This window comes from Carlito syrichta, unplaced genomic scaffold (assembly GCF_000164805.1).
Source record: "Carlito syrichta isolate Samal-C Ts95f unplaced genomic scaffold, Tarsius_syrichta-2.0.1 Scaffold315473, whole genome shotgun sequence".
Taxonomy (NCBI): Eukaryota; Metazoa; Chordata; class Mammalia; order Primates; family Tarsiidae; genus Carlito; species Carlito syrichta.
The window spans coordinates 965,818-987,223 of NW_007259569.1; the positions used below are offsets into that span (position 1 = coordinate 965,818).

Here is a 21,406-nt window from a genome sequence, read left to right on the forward strand (position 1 = left end):
TGAATAATGTTAAAATTTATTTTTATTATTTTATGTAGAGATTTTTCTTAGTTATAGTAATATTTATATATCTTTTAATTTTTTTCTCATTTAACTATATGATGTCCCACTCATTTTATATTTTATTCTATAATCTCTGTAGGCAATGCTTTATTGAATTTATAAGATTCCATTAATGGATATGCCTCAGTTTACTTAGGCATTTTATTTTTGTTTGGCCAGTTTTTTTTTTTTTAACCTAATCATCACCTAAACTGCACTATCTCTGGAATCTTGACTTCAAGAGTTCCATCCTCTGACCACAACTTCTCACCCTTTCAGCTCACCTGAAATTCTGCAACCTCAGAAAGGCCTCCAGTGTTTTAACCCTCTTTTCATATCATTCATCTCTGTGTCCTTACTTCCCTCCTTGCCATGTTTAGATTCCATGATGTCAGTCCGTTTGTGTTGCTATACCAAAATACCTGATACTGAGTAATTTATAAAGAAGAAAAATTTCTTTCTCATGGTCCTGAAGGCTGGAAGTTCAAGATAAAAGACCCAAGCAGGTTCAGTGTCTGGTGAGGGCTGCTCTCTGATTCCAAGATGGTGTCTTGTTGCTGTGTCCTCCAGAAAAGAGAAAAACTGTGTCCTCACGTGGTGGAAAGCAAAAGATCTGGCCAAAATTTTAAAGATTATTTTTGCTATCATTTTTGTACAGTAACTTTTTCTCTATTTAGGATTATATCCTACAATATATTCCCAGTGGATTTAATGGGTTGAAAGCTTAAACATTTAAACAATTAACACATTTCTCCAATTTGTTTTCCAAAGGTTAGAACAATTCATGTAGTGTGATTGTGTTGGTTTCATCTTCTTTTCCCTTTCCTTGGCCATCAACACTTTGAAATACTTTTACTAGTTTGGTTTCCTTTTATTTGTCTTTTCTTTGATTGCTAGTGAGGCTGGACATTTATTTTTCTTTCTTTTTTTGAGTTGGAGTCTCACTCTGTCAGCTCCGGCGATTCTTCCGCCTCAGCCTTCCAAGTAGCTGGAACTACAGGCATGTACCACCATGCCCGGCTAACTTTTTTTTTTTTTTTGATTTATTGTAGAGATGAGGTCTCGCCAACTTGCCCAGGTGGGTCTCGAACCCGCAGGCTCAGGCAATTCACTCACCTCGGCCTCCCAAAGTGTGGGATTACAGACTGAGCCACCGAGCCTGACCTATTTTTCATATTACTGTATACTAGTTGCATTTCTTCTCTTTCTAATTTTATATCTTCTTTTTAAAGATACAAATAGGGCTTGATCCTATTACCAAAAGAGAGTCATAGTAAACATATTATTCTGTAACTTGCTTTATTTTTCATGACATAAGATCTGTAATAATAAGTAATAAAATAACTTTCACACATTTGCTACAAATATTTCCCCCATGTATAGCTGCCCATTTGACATTTCCTTGCCCTTCGGTGTTTTTCACATCAGTTAAAATTAAAGTTCTTTATTTTTTCAAATTACAAATATAATATGTGCTTGTGATAACAAGAGAAACATTTTTCCTTTTCCACAAAGAAAAAGCTCTCCTGGTTCATTCCTCCTCCCATGCCTTCCAGGTGGTTACCAGAGGCTGGGAAGGGAAAGGGGTAGAAGAGGGAGAAGAGAGTTGATTAAAGGATACAAAATACAATCAGATGGAAGAAATAAGCTGTAGTGTTTGATAGTACAGTGGGAAAATTATAGTTAACAATAATTTATTGCATATTTCAAAATAGAAGAGAAGAATTGTAATGTTCTTAACATAAAGAAAAGGTAATGTTTGAGGTGATGGCTATCCCAATCACCCTGATTTTATCATTATACATTGTATACATGTGTCACAATACACATACCCCCACAAATATGTACAACTATTGTGTATCAATAAAAAATACAAGAAAGCACCATTCAATAAAGGGTGATGGGACAATTGGTTAGTAAGTTAAAGAAAAAAAATAATCAGTTTGGCTCCTCATTTCCTCCTTTTTAAAAAAAAGTTAAGATTAAAAAGAAAAACAGCTTACAACAGAGCTGAGTTGTGTTTTTTGTTTTTGTTTTTTTTAGTTGGAATCTCACTCTTTCGCCCAGGCTGGAGTGCAGTGGCACGATCATGGCTACTGCACCCTCAACCTTCTGGGTTTAGGCGATTCTTCTGCTTCAGTCTTCCAAGTAGCTGGGACTACAGGCACACACCACCACGTTTGCCTAATTTTTTGATTTATTGTAGAGACAAGGTCTTGCCATGTTGCCCAGGATGGTCCCGAACTCCTGGGCTCAGGCAATCCTTTCACCTAGGCCTTCCAAAGTGCTGGGATTACAGGCGTGAGCCACTGTATTTATTAAACCCTGTGAAAGGGCAGGACAGGCTGTTTTATCAGTGGAAGAAATTACTATGGAACATTTGCCCACTGAACAATTCTGAACTGTGTCAAAAGGGCAGTGATACACTGGAGAAATATTTATAGCAAATGTGCCAAGGGTATTTTATTATACGTTGTTAAAGATCTTATGCCCATGAAAAACAAAGCAAGGTACAGAATAATATGTACACTGTGATTCTTTTTTGGTAATAAAACCAAACCCCCTTTATGTCTTTAACCATATCCCAGTTTAACCTGCGGATACTCCCTGGCAGTATTTGTGGTCACAGTGTTTACCCCGAGATTTAAAAAAAAAAAAAAAAATATATATATATATATATATGTATATAATAATTCTCTTCCTTTTTTCTTATTCGTTTTTAAAATTCTCGTTAGGGTTAGAGACAAGTTCTGTTTAGAAATAACTTCAAGAACAGTTTCTATATTTTTTTTCACGTTGAAAACCAAATTTGCTTCAGCCTCAAAGAGCGTGTTTATGCCGATCTAAATGAATGCAGCAGCAAACTGCACTTTTTTTTTTCCTAAACGTATAAAGAGTTAAAAAGAAGTGGTTTTATTTGTATGCACAAACAAGGAGAAAGAATAGAGACACAGCTGGGCTTTTACCTCTGGCTTTCTGTGAAATAATCTTCAGGTACTTGTTTCAAATCTTCATGTTATATTTTTGTACAAGTTAAATCATTATGTGCCTTTAAAATGACAAATTTTCCATAAGTTTGTGCCAGTGCTGCTGTATTAAAGATAACTTGACTAAACTGTTAGGTTAAATTGTTCTGAAGGTTGAAGTACATGACTTTCTGTGGTAATCAGAATTATATGCCTTGTGTGTAAGTGCTTTTATGGTTTCCTTTTATGGCTTTCAGAGAGTCATAACTTGCAAAAATAATTTTAACTTGTTTTAAAAATTTTGCAGTTGAGTGAAATGACCGCTGTAATAATAAATACCCACGCAGGAAATTTTCTTTTGATTTCTTAAGGTCATTTTCTGGAGAGTAAATGTGTTTTTAGTGTTGTCTGTGCAACACCTACATTAGAATCCCTTGGAAGCTTATTAAAGCAAAGATTCCTGGGTTCCATCCTTCATCCTCTGAATCAAAATCTGAGGGAAAACCTAGGAATTTGCATTTTAAGTAAGCTCTCCAGGTAATTTCCATGCTCTTTCAAGTTTAAGAACTTTAGGTCATACAACTTGTACGTGATGTATGGTAACTGAATCTAGTTCTGGTTTTGATAAATAAGTTGCTGTCATTTTATTTCAAACTCATTGTACTTCAACTTCCGATCTATAAGGCTTCAATGTTTATTGTACTTTAGGTGATACTCTGAACATTTATGAAGTATCTTATAAACCATAAATTTCTGCAGGTGCCAACTCTGTAACAACTAGTATCACATCGTTGGGAAAATAAAAACTTCTTTGGGCCTTTTTCTTCATTTGCACAATAAAAGAGGTTGGACTAAGATTTACCTATAAGGACTTTTCCAGGTCTGACATGCTAGAGTTGTATGAAAATGAAAGTTGTTTCGAAATTATCAATTTCTAATTTTTCCTTCCCAGCAAGCAGAATTGATAAGGCTGCATTGAGAGTACATGAAATCGTAACATCCAAATAGGAGGAAAGTTCAAAGTACTGTGAAAAGCTTGAGTTCAATTAAGACTAACAAATGCTTGAAACAGTGCTATATGCCAATGGTCCCCAAACATATGTGCATATTAAAAGCACCTGGAAAGCTTCTAACTATTCCAGTGTCCAGACTGCACCACAATCATTGACTCAGGAGTGTCAAGCAAAAGTAGTCTTTATTCTAGGTAATCATATACCCAGCTAAAAATTAGGTTTATTACTATAGAAGGAGAAAACAGGTATTGGGGTATAACTAGCAGCCTCTGCCAACCTCCTTATAATTCACTCTGCTTCTAGCAGACAGTAAACATTCTAAACCGGGAATTGAATCATGACACATACTGGCCACAAACTTTCAATGGCTTCCTAGTGCTTTATTTTTTTAAATTTTATTTATTTTTAATTTTAAAGTTGTGGCATACAAGTCAGGATTGCATATATAAGTGGTTTAGGTACAGGTGAAGTTTTGGGCCTCTCATTGGACCTCACTTTGGCTGGATTAGGATCAGGCACCCTTAGTGATGTTTATGTGCCCTCCTCCCCCGCTGGCAGTGTGCTGCTACTGCCAATTACTTTCTTGTAGTATTACGATAGATGTTTAGGACCTACTTGAGAGTGAGAACATGTGGCACTCAGTTCTTTGTTTCTGTGATAGATCACTTAGTACGCTAGACTCCAAATCTTGGTAGGAGTGCAATCTAATTGAAAACAAGGTGGCAATTTCTAAAAGAACTAGAAATGAACTTTCATATGACCCAGCAATCCCCCTTTTGGGAATACACCCAGAGGAACTCAAATCATTCTACAAAAAGGTAACTGTGCATGCATGTTTACTGCAGCACTATTCACAATAGCAAAAATATGGAACCAATGGTGCTCCCCATCGAAACTGGACTGGATTAAAAAAAATATGTGAGCCGGGCTCGGTGGCTCAGCCTGTAATCCCGCGCCTTTGGGAGGCTGAGGTGAGTGGATTGCCTGAGCTCGCGGGTTCGAGACCCGCCTGGGCAGCGAGATCTCATCTCTACAATAAATCAAAAAACTAGCCGGGTGTGGTAGCGCACGCCTGTAGTTCCAGCTACTTGGAAGGCTGAGGCAGAAGGATCGCCGGAGCCCAGCAGGTGAGGCTGCGGTGGCTGGGAGCGGCCACTGCACTCCAGTCTGGGCAACAGAGTGAGACTCCAACTCAAAAAAAAAAAAATGTGATACATATGCATGATGGAATATTATGCAGCCGTAAAGAAGGACAAAATTATGAACTTCAGCTTGGATGGACTTGGAGCTTCCGAGTGCTTTAAAGATGCAAACTAAAGTCTTCACCATGGCCTAGAAAACTCTGTATAGTCTATAAGGCAAGAGCTCTTGTTTATTTGCCTGCCTCATTCTGTATCCCAGCGGTGTCAGTCCTTATTCAATTCCTCAAACATACTTTCAGTTGCAAGTCTTTTATACCTCAAGTTCATTTCCTCAGGAAAAACCTTCTTAGTGCCTTCCCTTTGTTTAAAAGCTCTGATACAGATCACATTCCTTTCTTATGTGACATTTGTGTAATTATTTGAATGTTTGTCCTCCATATCATATCATATGTAATTTCCATGAGACTACAAGGCCATGCCTTTTTTTGCTTGCTTTGTATTGTGTTCCTAGTGCTAACCCAGTGCTTGGCACAGAGTGGATACTCATATGTTTGCATATACCTACACTAATTCAGTTCATTATTTTATGAGCCCCTATGGTTTAGAGTTTCTCCCACAGTAATCTAATATACTAACTGAAATTCTGTTATTATTTACATTTTATTTTGTCCTCAGATTAGAATGTAAAGAAATAGATTTTGAAGTATAATCTTGGTTTTACAATTTTTTTCCTTTTCTTTTTTTTAAAAAAATTATTTATTTATTTTTTGTTATGAAGTTGTGGGGTACAGTTAAGGGTTAGGTATACGATTGCGTTTCATTCAGGCACCCTGTTGATATGGGGTGTTTCCCCGTTCCCAGACAGATATTTGCTACTGTTAATCTTACAATTTAATTGTCTTGACTATTTTACATTAATTCATCTAGTCTTTTCACCTTTCAATTCCCCACCTACAAAATACATATTAAAACCTTGTTAGGGTCAACTTCTAGATCTTAAGCTACTAGAAGTCAGATACAATAATTTTAGCATAACATCAGAGGCACTTGAGTTCTTCTAAAATTTTGTTTGGTTTTCACTGAAAATGTGCATATTGCTTTTTAAAAAACATATATTTCGGACATGTTTTGACAAAACTTTAAACTCATAGGGAAGAATCAACTTTGGCTCATTTAGCAAGTACATATATAGGCCCCAAATATGAAGGAAACCTATCAAATACATCTAAAATAAGACAGGAGACCAAAAAAGTTTGTTGCATTTTGACTTCTTTAATAATACACTCAAAAACTTAATATGAAAAGAATCCACTATTTTAATTAACATTTAAACACTCTTATAAAGAATAAAAGACCGAACACATTGTTGAACAAACTGCAGCGTGTCTTTAGGTTCGTAGGCTGCCCAATGCATTTTAAATTTATAGCAAATGAAGTCACAGAAAAATAGGGCTACAAGAAAACCCCACAAGTTAATAACTTGACTAGAATCAGATTCCTCTTGATGCAGAATAATCTTTGCATTCATTTGACGGTCATTTTGACTCATCTAACAAACCACACAGATGTTGACCACATGGCCTTGAAAATGCGAAATGGCCATTTACATCTAAAATGAAGTATTATAGACAACCAAAACAAAATCAATTCCCTTAATTACTGGTTTTCATTTTCAAGATGAGCACTGGAAATGTTAACATGAGATGAAATTTCACTATTTAAACTCACATTCCATATACTAAGACAACAAATGATTGCAGCAAGAATATAGACATACTGCAGCTGCTGGCTTTAATATCGACACACTGGTCAAAATATTGAGAACTTCAAAGCATATGAAGTCACAAAATTGGGTGGAAAACCTTAAGACGGTTTAATTCAACACGTTAATTTTGCAGCTGACCAAACTGAATACTAAAGGGAAACTGGGTCATAATGATCTATATGTGTTTTTGAAATGATAGAAACTACCTTGGTTGTAAAAAATGCAGGTTGGTCACTTTAGGATAACAATCTTCAAATTGGCAATTCAAATTTTCCCACTATATGTGAATAAACTGGGAAGGATGTTATATCTCCATGAAAAGTTACTCTAGTAAGTTAGGAAGCTTTTTACTGAAGCTTTAGAATAAAAGTACACTTCACAAATGGAACAGTGAACACAAATTATTACAAGTCAAGATAATAATCACATACAAGTAAACTTCCTGGTACACAAAAATCATTTTGATGACCTTTTTAAAATAATGAATCCAAATAAAGTATTATTTACAAATACAGGACAAACATAAGACCACTTAGTAACTTTAGAGTTTATGTAATATTCTTGCTGAAATCAATTACTGAAATAACCAACAAAATGATAGAATATCTTTAAAGCAGTAACCTCCTTATAAGTTGTAATAATTTAATTTGCTAATTTTTAGGACTATAAATTTTGTGCAAATAGACTTCCTTTTTATTGTTACCCAAATTACAGATATCCAAGATACCGATGATGTGTACTCTATCCAGCTCAGTTGCTGCTTTTATAATATCACCTAAAAATAAAAAGCAGATGGTAAGTACTGTAAAATAGTTAAATATTTACTTGGATTTAGTATCACATAAGTTGATGATTTTTTTCTTACAATATTAGCACTGTCCCTCATCTTTTCCCTCCTTCCTACGCATTTACCAAAGTTCTGATATAGTAACTTCTGCAGATAAAAGTGAACATATCAAACAGATATACCAATAATGTCAAGACATGGACTGGTACTCCAGAGCCATGTTTAGTTTTTGGTTTTTTGTTTTGTTCTTGGCGGAGCAAAATAAATCTACATATCTTCAAGATCATTTATAAGGTCCCAAATAAGCAGCTTATTGTTACATTTCAAAGAAGTAAAAAAATAAAATTTTCTATTTTGAAATCAATTAGCAATTTTTTGTAAAATCTACAAGTAATAAAGCAAAACAATAGATTGTTTTAATTATGTATTATATATAATTATATTAATTACATATTTTAATTGCATATGTATGTATGTATACATATGTGTATGTGTATTATTGAAGCTTCTTTTAAAGTATATCGCCTTTGAAGTGACTTTATTAACTAAAACTTAGTTTTGGATATCTCAAGAAGCTCTAGCAGAAATGGATCAGGTGAGTGACATCACTGAAAATGGCAGAATAGGGAATTCTAGGGTTCTGTCTCTCTACAAAGCATATTATAAGCTGGCAAAAACTCTCAGAATCAACTTTGCAGAGCTCTGGAATTTAGACAAAAACTTGGAAAAAAAAAGAAACTGCTTCACCATGGGAAGAGTGTGCTGTGGTGTTTTAAGTTGTCTGCCTACCACTTCTCACTCCCCAGAAAACTGGCAGCATGAAGATGGCAGCTTGCGCTCCTGGTGCAGGTTGCTAGTATGAAAGGGAGTAAAGAAGAAATAATATTTAAAGATGTAGTTGTAAAGTTTAATCTATTCAGCAGCTCTCTAAAAGACAGATGGAAGAGCTTGCTTTTGCTTCACCCAATTTGGAGCATTCCCACAGCTGGGGTGGCTTTCCCAGTGGCAGCTTTGTTGAAAGCATATAAGGGCAAAAGCATTGGCCGAGGCAGATGGGTAGGTTATAAAGTTGAGACTAAAAATAGGCAGGCCATTAAAGTCTGGACAGGAAGAGACTGGGAAAAGAGATGTGTGGTGGAATGAGGGCTTTTAAAAACTCTTATGTACACTGGGGAATCAAGAAGGCCACGTGCATACCTAGGGCAGAACACATGGTCAGGAAAGGCCTGAGAAGACTGTAATCATTCACCTCTGGCTGACTTTCAGGCTCTGAACAATTGGGAAGTGAAGGCTAAGGCAGAGTTGTAAATGGCCTGGTTAAGTGTTGAAAAGTGCCACCACACAGGACCAGTCTGCAAAAACTGGGAGAGCATTTCTTTTCTTTTTTTTTTCTGTTTCTTGGCTCCAGATGTTAGGAAAATCCTGTCAAAACACCAGTTTACTACTACTAAGCTAATAGATCACAGACTTTAGTGGCTACACACAAAAGACTTTATTGTAAATATTAGAAAAATGAAAATACTTAGAGGTTAAGTTACAAGCAAAGTTACATGGTAATTCTAACCCAGACAGACTGACTTCAAGCCATATAATTTTAACCTTATATGCGAGAGCTATATCGCTACAAAATTGTGTTAAAATCCAGGAGTGGATCTAGCTTTTGTGGGGCCTGAAGGGTATGTTATTCCAGGGCCCTTTTAATGAGAAAATACAAAACATTTAAGAATACCAATTGGGCCTTGGAAGAGACCTATGTAAATTTAGGTTTCACTAACTTCCCAGTAAATTCACTGTTCTAGACACATCAAAAACTCTAATGAATGATTTAAAATTGTGCAAGTTCACTAAAGCACAATGGATATCATAACAACTGCTAGTACTACATAATTTTCTTTTTCTTTAAATGGAATGGACTTCAATCCAGATGCTTTGGGAAGATTTCAAGATCTTCAGATTTGATGCTAACAATATTAACTCAAACCTTAAAAATTCTAATTGTTATCATATATTGACTTTTACAAAAAATGACTTACATACTACCCACAGCATGAAACATAAGCAAGTCTTCTGTTTAGGTAATTCTGCCTAGCTGTGTAATACTTTCAACAAATGATAACCTCTCTATGCCTCAGTTTGCTCATCTAGTACCTACATCATAGACGTTTTGAGGATTAAATACATGAAAAACATTTAGAATAGAGCTGACACATAGCAAGCACTCAAATAAATATTAGCTGTGATCATTTTTTGCCTAAGCAAAACTATTATGAAATTTAGGTACTATTTATATCACAATGATTCTCTTAAAAGAACTATAGACTTTACTGTCAAAACACCAGTTTACTACTACTAAGCTAATAGATCACAGACTTTAGTGGCTACACACAAAATACTTTATTGTAAATATGAGAAAAATGAAAACACTTAGAGGTTAAGTTAAAATGAGTTTCTCTATATTTCATTTTAAATGGTTAGAATTAAGAATTGTACATTTTTAGGAACATCACAAATGCATAAAGTAAGTGTGACAAAGGCAATGCTAAGTATTCTCTACTCCATTTCCTCTTCTTGGTTACAGGGGAAAACAAAGTGTCCTGGCTTCCCTTGCAGCTAGGCTGGGATAATGTAATTTAGTTCTGGCAAATGAGAATGCGAGTAAAAGTAATATGTCACTTCTAGTTCAATGTAATTAAAAGCCATCTCTTCTTTCTTCTCTGCCTTGACAACCCTAGAAGCCATTTGTTCTTGTTGGGCCACATGATGATCAACAAGATGAAAGCAGGTTGGATTCCTGAATCATTGCAGGGAAGAGAGCTGATGACTGATTGCAACAGACTTGAATAAGAAATAGACTTTTATTGTGTTAAGTCATTGTGGCTTTAGAGTTTCTTTGTAAATGCAACATAGTCCAACCTATCTTGCAATACACTATGGTAATCCTGTCTATGGAAATAATTAGGGAAACCCTGATTATCTAGAGAATAATAAAACTGTTTTCTTAAATGTGTTAAAATCCTTCCATATTATGCTATACTTCTGAAATGTTTATCAATGGATGTTAACTCAATGTTTTTAAGGAGGTGGATAGCATATATATCCTTGTATTTCATAGTTAAAGATGATACCAAGTAGGCCATCTTATTAGTATAAGCATCATTCAATAAGCTATTTGGGATAAATGGTTGACCCTTTGGAAAAAATATAAAGCTGAACCTCTGTCTCACTCTTTACACAAAAATAAATCCCAATAGATTAAATTTTAAATTGTAAAAATAAGGCCAAACCAAACACCCTTCAAAACCCAAATCTAATTAAAAAATATGCAAAGGATATATATATAGCCTATAAGCCCATGAAAAGATGTTCAACACATTATTAGTGATTAGGAAAATGCAAATCAAAACCACAATAAGATACCATCCATGAAAATGGCTTTTATAAAACAAACAAACAAAACCCAGAAAATAAGTGTTGGTGAGAATGTTGGAGAAACTAGAATCCTCATGCATTGCTAGTGGGAATGTAAAATAGTGCAGCTGCTTTGAAAAAGTTTGACAGTTCCTCAAAAAGTTAAACACAGAATTACCATATGATCCACAATTCTATTCCTAGGTATATATCCAAAATAAGTGAAAGTAGAAACTGAAACAGATACTCGTACACCAATGTTCATAGCAGAAATATTCACAATGGTTAAAATGTGGAAACAATTAAAATGTCCATTACCAGATGAATGAATAAGCTAAATGTGGTATATACACAAATCCAACAGCACATTGAAAAAATAATATGCCATGACCAAGTGAGTTTTATACCAGGGATATAAGGATAGTTCAACATACGCAAATCAATAAATGCAATACATTGCAAAAACAGAATTAAGTACAAAACCATATGATCATCTCAATAGATGCAGAAAAAGCATTTAATAAAATCCAGCATCCCTTCATGATAAAAACCTATAGCTAACATTATATTACAAAAGGGGAAAAGTTGAAAACATTTCCCCTAAGAACCAGGACAAGACAAAGATGTACACTTTCACTTCTCCTATTCAACAAAGTACTGGAAGTCCTAGCCAGAGCAATCAAGCAAGAGAAAAAATAAAATAAAATAAAGTGCATCTAAACTGGAAAAGAGGAAGTCAAATTATCCCTGTTTGCTGATGATATGATCGTCTATCTGGAAAAACTTAAAGTCTCCACAAAAAAAATCTCTTAGATTTGATAAGTGAATCTAGTAAAGTTGTAGGCTACAAAATCAATGCACAAAATAAGTAGTATGACTATACACCAGTAACAATCTAACTGAGAATGAATCAAGAAGGCAATCCCATTTACAATAGGTAAAAAAAAACCAAAAAAAACCTAGGAATAAATTTAACCAAGGAGATACAAGATCTCTACAAGGAAAACTACAAAACACTGATGAAACAAATTGTAGATGACATAAATAATGGAAAAAAAACTTCCCATGTTCATGCCAGTTTAGAAGACCATACAGCCCAAAGCAATCTACAGAGTCAAAGCAATCCCTATCAAAATACTTTTTTTTCCACAGAATTAGAAAAATAATCCTAAAATTTATATGGAATCAAAAAAGAGCTCCAGTGGCCCAAACAATCTTACGTAAAAAGAATAAAGTGGGAAACATCACATTATCTGACTTCAAATTATATTATTATATTACAAGGCCATAATAGCTAAAACAACATGGTATTGGTATACAAATGGACTATAGATTAATGGAACAGAATAGAGAACCCAGAAATAAAGCCACATATTTACAGTCAACTGATCTTTGATAAAGCTGATAAGAACATACATTGGGGAACGGACAACCTTTTCAATAAATAGTGCTGAGAAAAGCGGACTGCCATATGCAGAGGAATGAAACTGGACCCCCATATCTTACCATATACAAAAATAAACTCAAGATGGATTAAAGAATTAAATGTAAGACCTGAAATTACAAAAGTACTAGAAGAAAATCTAGGGAAAACTCTGCTGGACATTGGTTTCGGCAAAAAAAAATTGTGACTAAGTCTTCAAAAGCACAGCAACAAAACCAAAAATAAACAAATAAGACTTACTTTAACTAAAAAACTTCTGCACAGCCAAATAAATAATCAACAGAGTGAACAGACAACTTGCAGAACAGGAGAAAATATCTGCAAACTATTCATTCAACAGGGACTAATATCCAGAATATACAAGGAAGTCAAACAACTCAATAGCAACAAAAAATCCCCAAATAGTCCCATCAAAAAGTGGGCATAGGACATGAATTGGCATGTTTCGTGTTTTTTTTTCTTTGTTTTTTTTTTGAGTTGGAGTCCCACTCTGTCATCCAGACTGGAGTGCAGTGGCCGCTCCCGGCCACTGCAGCCTCGATCTGCTGGGCTCCGGCGATCCTTCTGCCTCAGCCTTCCAAGTAGCTGGAACAACAGGTGCGCGTTACCGCGCCTGGCTAATTTTTTTTATTTATTGTAGAGATGAGGTCTCACCAAGTTGCCCAGGTGGGTCTCGAACCCGCGGGCTCAGGCAATCCACTCACCTCAGCCTCCCAAAGCGCAGGATTACAGGCTGAGCCACCGAGCCTAGCCAAATTGACATGTTTCAAAAGAACAATACAAATGGCCAACAACTATTTGAAAAAAATGCTCATTATAAAATGTAAGTGTAAAGGAAAATGTAAGCATGAAAAAAATAAAAAAGTGGTATATACATACTATGGAATATTACTCAATTATAAAAATAGACGAAATTCTGATACAGATTACAACATGTATGAACCTTGAAAATGCAATGTTAAATGAAATAAGCCAGAAACAAAAGGACAAACACTGTATTTTTCCATTTGCATGAAATATTAAAATAGTCAAATTCATAGAGACACAAAGTGGAATAGCAGTCACCAGGGGCTGAGAAGAGTGGGAGAATGGGGAGTTATTGTTTAATGGGTACAGAGTTTCTGTTTGGGATGATGAAATGTTCTGAAAATGGATAGTGGTGATGGTTGCGCAACATTGTGAATGTACTTACTGTCATTGAATTAAATGGTTAACATAGCATTCTTTGCTTTGTATATTTTTCACAATAAAAATATACGTGTGAATATGATAAAGCTATAAAAGTGCTGAAAAGAAGACATAGTGAATTTTTAAAAAGTAGTCTTCAACTGAGTCAGGACTTTCTGAGTATGACATAAAACCAGCAACCACAAAATAAAAAACTGACATATTTGAGTACATATCAATACAATTTCCTGAAATACCAAAAACAAACCTCTCATTGAATAAATGTCAAACTGGGTTAAAGTATTTGAAACATATGACAAAGGTTAACTTCTTTAATATGCAAAGAGAACTTGCAAATTCATAAGAGAAACACTTGTAGAGAAAAATGAAAAAAATAAAGCTGGCGTAGAAAGTTATAGAAAGTTTATAGAAACAAAATATATAAAGCATATGAAGATTTTCAAGCTCAGAAATAATTAAGAAATACACATCAAAATAATGATATGCTATTTTTTGCCTATTATTCTATCAAAGATTAGTGAGACCAATAATACATAGTATTCACAAGGCCATGAGTAAAGTGGCACTCTTATTTTTGGTTCAAGTGTAAATTAGTATAATCTTTTTGGAGAACAATTTGGCAATATCGAACAAAGTTTTAAATGTACATAACTTCTTTATAATTGTACAAAGAGTTTACACACACACACACACACACACACACACACACACACATACATACACACACACATGGATATTCATTGTGATACTGTTTGCTAATAGCAAAAACATTTGGAAACAATCTAAATGTCCATCAGTAGGAGACTGGTTAATTAAAGTTTGGTGCAACCACACAGTGGAATACTTTGCAGTCATAGAAAAATGAGATAGCTCTCTATATATTAATATGAAATATGTCCAAGATATAATGTCAAAGGGAAAAAGATGGATATGAAATCATGTTTACTAATTCCATTTCTTTGAGAGAGAGAGAGAGAGAGAAAGAGAGAAAGAGAGAGAGAGAGAGAGAGAGAGAGAGAGAGAGAGAGAGAGAGATTGAATATATACTGTTATATACAAAAATAATACCTTTATGAAAAGATTCAAAGAGTACTAGTTATCTACTGAGAGTAGGTGAACGGATTGGTGGAAGGGGCCAGATCTGGGAAGGCAAAGAGGGGACTTTCACTTTTACCTGGCATCTTTCTGTACAGTTTGAATTTTTAAATTATTAACACATGTAGTTTTTGTAATATAAAGAAACTAGTTCATAAAGAACGTTTGAAAGATGACACGTGTTATATCATAAGCCACTCCATTATATCGCTCTGTAACTATTTTTATCTTTCAATTTCGAATCATGAAAAGAATGAACAAGTTTGGAATTAGATCTGGTTTCAAATTCTAGCTCTGTTACTCTCTGATAAATCTCTCTGATTTTCAGTCTTATTTTCTATAAATAGGGGATAATAATGTTCACCCTGTAAGGTTCTTATTAGAATTAGTTGTAACTTATGTAAAATGTCCAAGCACGGTGCTTGGCACAGAGTTAGATGGACATACTTTTAAATATTATTATTATATAATATATGTTGTAATATATTATATATTATTGTTATTATTAACACTGTGTCATGAAAAACATGGTATTCCACTCAGAATAAATCTCTTTGTGTTTGGTTACCAACTCATTTTCTTCTCTAATGATTCTTGTCCTTCAATCCCAAATAGTAACTGTTTTGGCAGAATGGTATATTTCATATGACCATGTTAGTGACTACTTAAATAATATTGGCACTAGCAACAAGCAGATAGCTGAAAACGCTAACCTAAAACTTTATATCAATACTGGCATATACATATAGCACAAGACCTGTGATGCAAGTGGATAATTTATAAAACAAGAGCAGGAGCTGCAATGTAAAAGGTGACACTGCAAGTCAACTAATACTTCATCTCTAAAATGAACTGGTGGGAGAAATAAAAAAACTAATTTCTTATAAAATTAGATACTCAGCAATCATTACAGTTTGCAGCAATCATTACTGCCAAAAGTTACTTCATCATAAAGAACAGCTCATAAGACTCGTCTAAAAACATGCACTCAAGAGTTTCATCAGCTTAGAAAGACCCACCACAAAATCCCAAGATAATAAAACAATCCTTAAAACTCTTTTAGATGTAATATCCTGACAAGTTCAATAAAATGTTTACCACATGCTTAGGAATTAGAAATAATAACAGAAATTGAATAGGATAATTATAATTGTACAGATGTTATAGATATATAGAAACAATATAAAGTCTAGTATATTATGCAGCAGCCTAAACAGTTGGTTGAAGAGTTTTCCTATTGGGATTACATATACTCCTGCAGTCCTCAAGGATTTTATTGCATAGCACTTGAATAACTAAACATTTATAAGAGGAAACAATTGTACCATACTATGCTATGGAGGTATTATGATTTCAGGCAATTAAAAGGTGAAAGGACAAATTGTCATGCCTGAGATAAAAGGAGAAAAGAGCAGAATTTGTACTGCTCCATGTGCATACCACTTAGGTTTGATGAAATACATGTAATTACATATAGAATTGTATTAAAAAAAATATTCTTGCCGGGCTCAGTGGCTCAGCCTGTAACCCCAGCGCTTTGGGAGGCCGAGGCGACTGGATTGCTTGAGCCCGCGGGTTCGAGACCCGCCTGGGCAACTTGGCGAGACCTCATCTCTACAATAAATCAAAAAAATTAGCCGGGCATGGTAGTCCAGCTACTTGGAAGGCTGAGGCTGAAGGACTGCCGGAGCCCAGCAGGTCGAGGCTGCGGTGGCCAGGAGCGTGCCACTGTCCTCTAGTCTGGGTGATGGAGTGAGACTCCAACTCAAAAAATAAAAAAAAATAAATAAAAAAAAATAAATAAAAAAAAATAAATAAAAAACAATATTCTTAATACCTGCCTAAAATACAAACAAGCTATTCAGTTTTCTAAAAGACATATTCTTATTTCTAAATCTTGAGCTACAATTACCAAATAACCTTTTAACTTAACGTACACTACCTTTCAAGGCTAAAGCTGTTTACAAAATAAAGGAAATAGGAATGCTTATAATACTAATTAATTTTTTTCTGAGTGAAAAGAACACTGGGATTATTTTACCTGCAAGTCCTCTTGGACCTGACAATCTGTCTGTGCCAGGTATTTCCTGTGGATATACACAGCTGTAATTCATACAGGTTAACAATGTATCTATTTGAGATGTTCGGAGATCTTCTGGACAATACATGGGTAGGAATGCAACATCAATTGCTATCTCATGGTTCAGACCTGTTAGAGAAAAATCACATGCTATTAAAAGTTCAGTGAGTTAGCACATGGTGTTCATGAGGCCACTTTTGCTGGGTTGATCTTAACATGTGCTAAATAGCTTCAGACCTAAAAACAAACAAACAAAAAAACAAAACCTGTGTTTCAAAACTGGGGACTAAACCCTTAGCTTTGCAAGCAATTTATGAATACATGGTATTGATTTAAAGAGTAGACACCTCAGTGTAACCTATCACCACTGCTAGAAATAACAATTCAAAATGTTTTCCCCACCAATAGAAGACTGAAATTTTACTATCCAGAGGACTGCCTGGTCACATAAATGAAGACATGGAAAGTGTTGCCTAATATAGATGCCAGATGCCATTACAGAGTAGGAGAATTCAGAGATGACAAGTGGTTCCTTTATTGCCATTTGGACTTTAGGATATCTGACTCAAGCAAGGCTGGGGATGGTAGTAACTAGGTCCAATCTGTCTTCAAATATAAAAGATAAACTTTACATGCTTATTGTTAGGCCTATAAAATGTTGTAGTAGAAAAAAGGCTAAGTGGGAACAACCAAAGTGAATCCTGACCATCTTTTTATGTGGGTCAAGTTCAGTTGGGGTGGATAAAAGAAGATAAGAGTTTTAGCTGGGCACTAGAGGATGAATAGCATTTAAATAGAGAGGAGAGCATTTCAGGCATGGCAGGGAGCAGCACAAGTCAAAGGTATAGATCAGGGTAAACAGACCATCTTGGCTGGAGCAAGGCTAAACAAACACACAGAGCACAGCTTTAAAATTATGAATTTCACTGAGTCACCCAAACCAGAAACCCGGAAGTTATATTCCCTTTCACTCTTCCCCGGTATTTAATCACCTAGATTTTATGATTTTAATATTTTTCCTATTTATCTCTTACAGAAATTCTTAAGTATTGAGTATGGGCCAATGATGGGTAAAGTCCTTATTAAGTTTCAAACTGATCCACTAATGGAAATTCTTTGCTTTTTGTGGGCAAATGATGTTAAATTTCATAGATTTAATTTAACATACAACTAAGATACAAATAAGAACCACTTAAAGTTTTTTAAGGATTACTACAATTTGGTATTCATAAACTAAAAGAACTATGTTATCAAGAATTTCCTAAGGATTCCAATTCAATATTATAAGTATAGCTACCCCACAACTCTTAGCAATATTGCAAAACTCCTGTGAGTATGCACACACTGGTATCTTAGGTCCTTGATTCTAAGACTAGATTTAACTCTAAGATATACCATTGATTTTATATGTTTTTTATAAAATAAAAACACAGTATTAAATGTACTCTTTGCCCATAAGATGCATTCCAACTTGCAGATGTAAAAAAGAAAGGATATCTTAGAACTGTGAGAAAATCAGAAGTTTTAAATCCTGATATTTCCAGGAAAATAGATTTATCATAAATGCGCGATTGATAATATTTTGAGTTTCTTTCTAAATTTTAAAATATTGAGTTTAGTTTCAACATTATCAGTAAAATTTGTTCTGAGCTGTTTGATTAAAACTAGCGCTCAAAGTGCAAATACAAGTCAACAGGCCTCAGGGATTCTGTTGTTGTTGCTCCCATGCCTAGAATGTTCTCTCCCCAGACAATCACATGGTTTCCTCCTTTACTTCTATCAGGTTTCTGGTGAAATATTACTTTCTCAGGGAGACCACTCTATTAAAATTTAACTCTTTCTTACTACAGCACTCCTCAGCGCCCGCTTTTTTACTAGCACTTATCACCATCTCTACTACAAGCTTTCTTAGGCAGAGTTTTTATCTGTTGTGTTCACTAATGTAACTTTATCACCTATAACAGTGCTAGGCACACAGTAGGTGCTTGAAAAATATTTGCTAAATTGAGTAAGTAAATGCACATTTGTGTATTTTATCTATATACTTTTTCAATGCTAGACTTACAAACATTTGTGTATTAGTATTCAAATATAAATTCATTCATATTCCTATTACCAATAAATGAACACAAATATCCTGTCCAAACTCCAAAAGCAATGGCTATGATGTAAGGAGAGTTGTTAAAATAGTCTTTTATAGATTTTTTTGATCAAAAATTTTTTTGGAAAAATTTTGCCATATGGCTTGTTCTTTCCCTTTTCTGTAAAGTATATTAAAATGATAATTTAAAATTTTAATATCGTTAATTGTGACATCAAAATAATTTAATATAGTTACATTGAAATAACAATGCTTTACTTACTTATCTTGATTTTTTTCCTCCTATTAAGGCAGCCAAGCAAACCAACATAATTACTGCCTTCCTTGTTATTAGCCTGTGGGCTCAGGGTCAATTATTTATACCCCTGGGGTATGCCTCTTTCCTTGCTTAATGCTCACTTGAATGATTTACTAAGTAGCACTGGGCTCCCTCACTGTTGGTTTCCTCACCAATTAATGCTATTATTGGGGTTTATAGCTCTTGACTTCCAAAAAATACACAGTTGAGCTTCAGAGACTTTATAAAGGCTGGCTGGATTATGTTCCTAATTGTCCAAGTGAAATACAAATTGAAGAGAGGGCTCTTAAACTCTGATTGACTCATTAGACTTCATACTTCATGGATAACTTAATGTTAGTAGACTCAATGATATACTGACAATATCTATAAGTTCAAACTTTTAAAAAGTGTCTTTTTATATTTAAGGTGAAAAATTATTATTCAAATTGGGAGACTGAACAACAGATTTTAAATTTTGTACTTGGGCTAAAGGCACTGAAAATCTAGTTTGTTACTTCATCTCAATATATTCTCTTTAAAGTATGTGATCTTATATGGTAGGCAATGGACTGAGATTTTAATGGTCCTATCTATTGATCTGAGTATGTAAGATGGCATAGCAAGAATTTGAAGTCAAGAACCAGTGCTTCTGGGATAGATTTCTGATATTGCCACAGTACCAAGCTGGTTGTTGAGAACCATTAGGACCAAAGGAAAACTAATAACTCTATTCAATGTTTTCAGTAACAATTCACCCTATAGTAGCCAGAGATAAATGATCAAGTAGTAAGTTTTGGTTGTGGTCCAAATAACTTTTCTGATATCAAGAATAAGGTACTTCAGAATTTCTGTGTCTTCTAGAAACTAGTAAGATACTACAGAAGGATAATAAACCCCTAGAAGATAGTATCAATGTAATTTAGATAATCTTCATGCTTGGGGAACTTTAAACGTCATACAGATTTATATGCCTGGATTAGTTTAGGCAATCAACTAAGAACAGGGGTCTAGAATAGGGTAAACTATGGCGGGAGGCAAATCCAGTCTGCACCTAGTTTTGTACATCCCATGAGCTCAGAATGGCCTTTACATTTTTACTTGATTAAGAAATCAAAAGAATAATATTTTATGACATAGGAAAATATGGAATTCAAATTTCAGTGTGCATAAGTAAAGTTTTAATTAAATACAGCAATGCACATTCATTTACACTTAATCCATGGCTGCTTTCATGCTAAAACAGAAGAGCAGAGTAGTTGCAACAGAAATTTTGTGGCCTACAAAGTCTACTTGGCCCTTTACAGAACAAGTGTGCCTCCTGGTACAGGGTACCCTTAAAGTCATCTTCCAATCTTAGGATTACATCTTTTAACAAATAGCACACTTATAAGAGATTTAATCCTGTCTTCTGAGTTCATTGTTCATGTCCAAGTTTAAAATATACAAACTATTTGTCTGGTCCTGTAATATAACTTGGTTTATACTTTTCTAAAAGATAGGACAAATTCACCACTTTCACATCTGAGATTCAGCTCTCATTTTAACCAGTATCAGAGAACATCTGTACTTCAAGTACTACTTAGAGCATAGTGGTTTCAACTTTTATTCTGTTCCTATGTATCTGATAGACAGGATATATCCTTGCCAAGGGTACTCTCTGGGGCAATAAGTCTCTTCTATTAAGGGCAGGAGACTGAATGGGCTGCTTCTTTAGTGTGTACCAGAATTCCAGGAAGGGTGAGTAGGCCTCCCTCGGACAATTTTGTTAGGCTACCCCATCTCACTAAGGTTTTATGAAAATTGCTGGATCCAGTACCATTTATCTTAGTTCTCTAGATTTTATCAGTATATTAAATTAAACTATTAGAAAGTGAAGCACTTGGATTATATAAAAATAAAGTGAACATATACTTCTTTATAGAAATGCTTTACTAAATTAAGACTAATGACTACACTGATTATGTATATTATAAGGTTGGTGCAGCAATCTACTATCTGAAGAACATTTATACCCCTCCTATTTTTTAAAAAAAGAAAACTATTGTTGAAGATAATCCATTTGTTAGCTTGCGCTATTTATACGATAATTTCATAT

General features: G+C 34.5%; 1 protein-coding gene across 2 annotated transcripts in view; it reads right to left on the reverse strand.

Moving 5' to 3' along the window:
* Positions 1–6,416: 6,416 nt before the first annotated feature.
* Positions 6,417–21,406, reverse strand: part of CUNHXorf57 (chromosome unknown CXorf57 homolog) — a 67,596-nt gene continuing 52,606 nt past the window's right edge. For both annotated transcript variants that reach the window (XM_008072865.1, XM_008072864.1), the window contains 2 exons: positions 16,892–17,059; positions 6,417–7,703 (listed from right to left, as the gene is read on the reverse strand). In XM_008072865.1, coding sequence (XP_008071056.1) covers positions 7,579–7,703; positions 16,892–17,059 — 293 coding nt within the window. In that variant the 3' untranslated portion in view covers positions 6,417–7,578. The remainder of the gene's footprint in view (positions 7,704–16,891; positions 17,060–21,406) is intronic.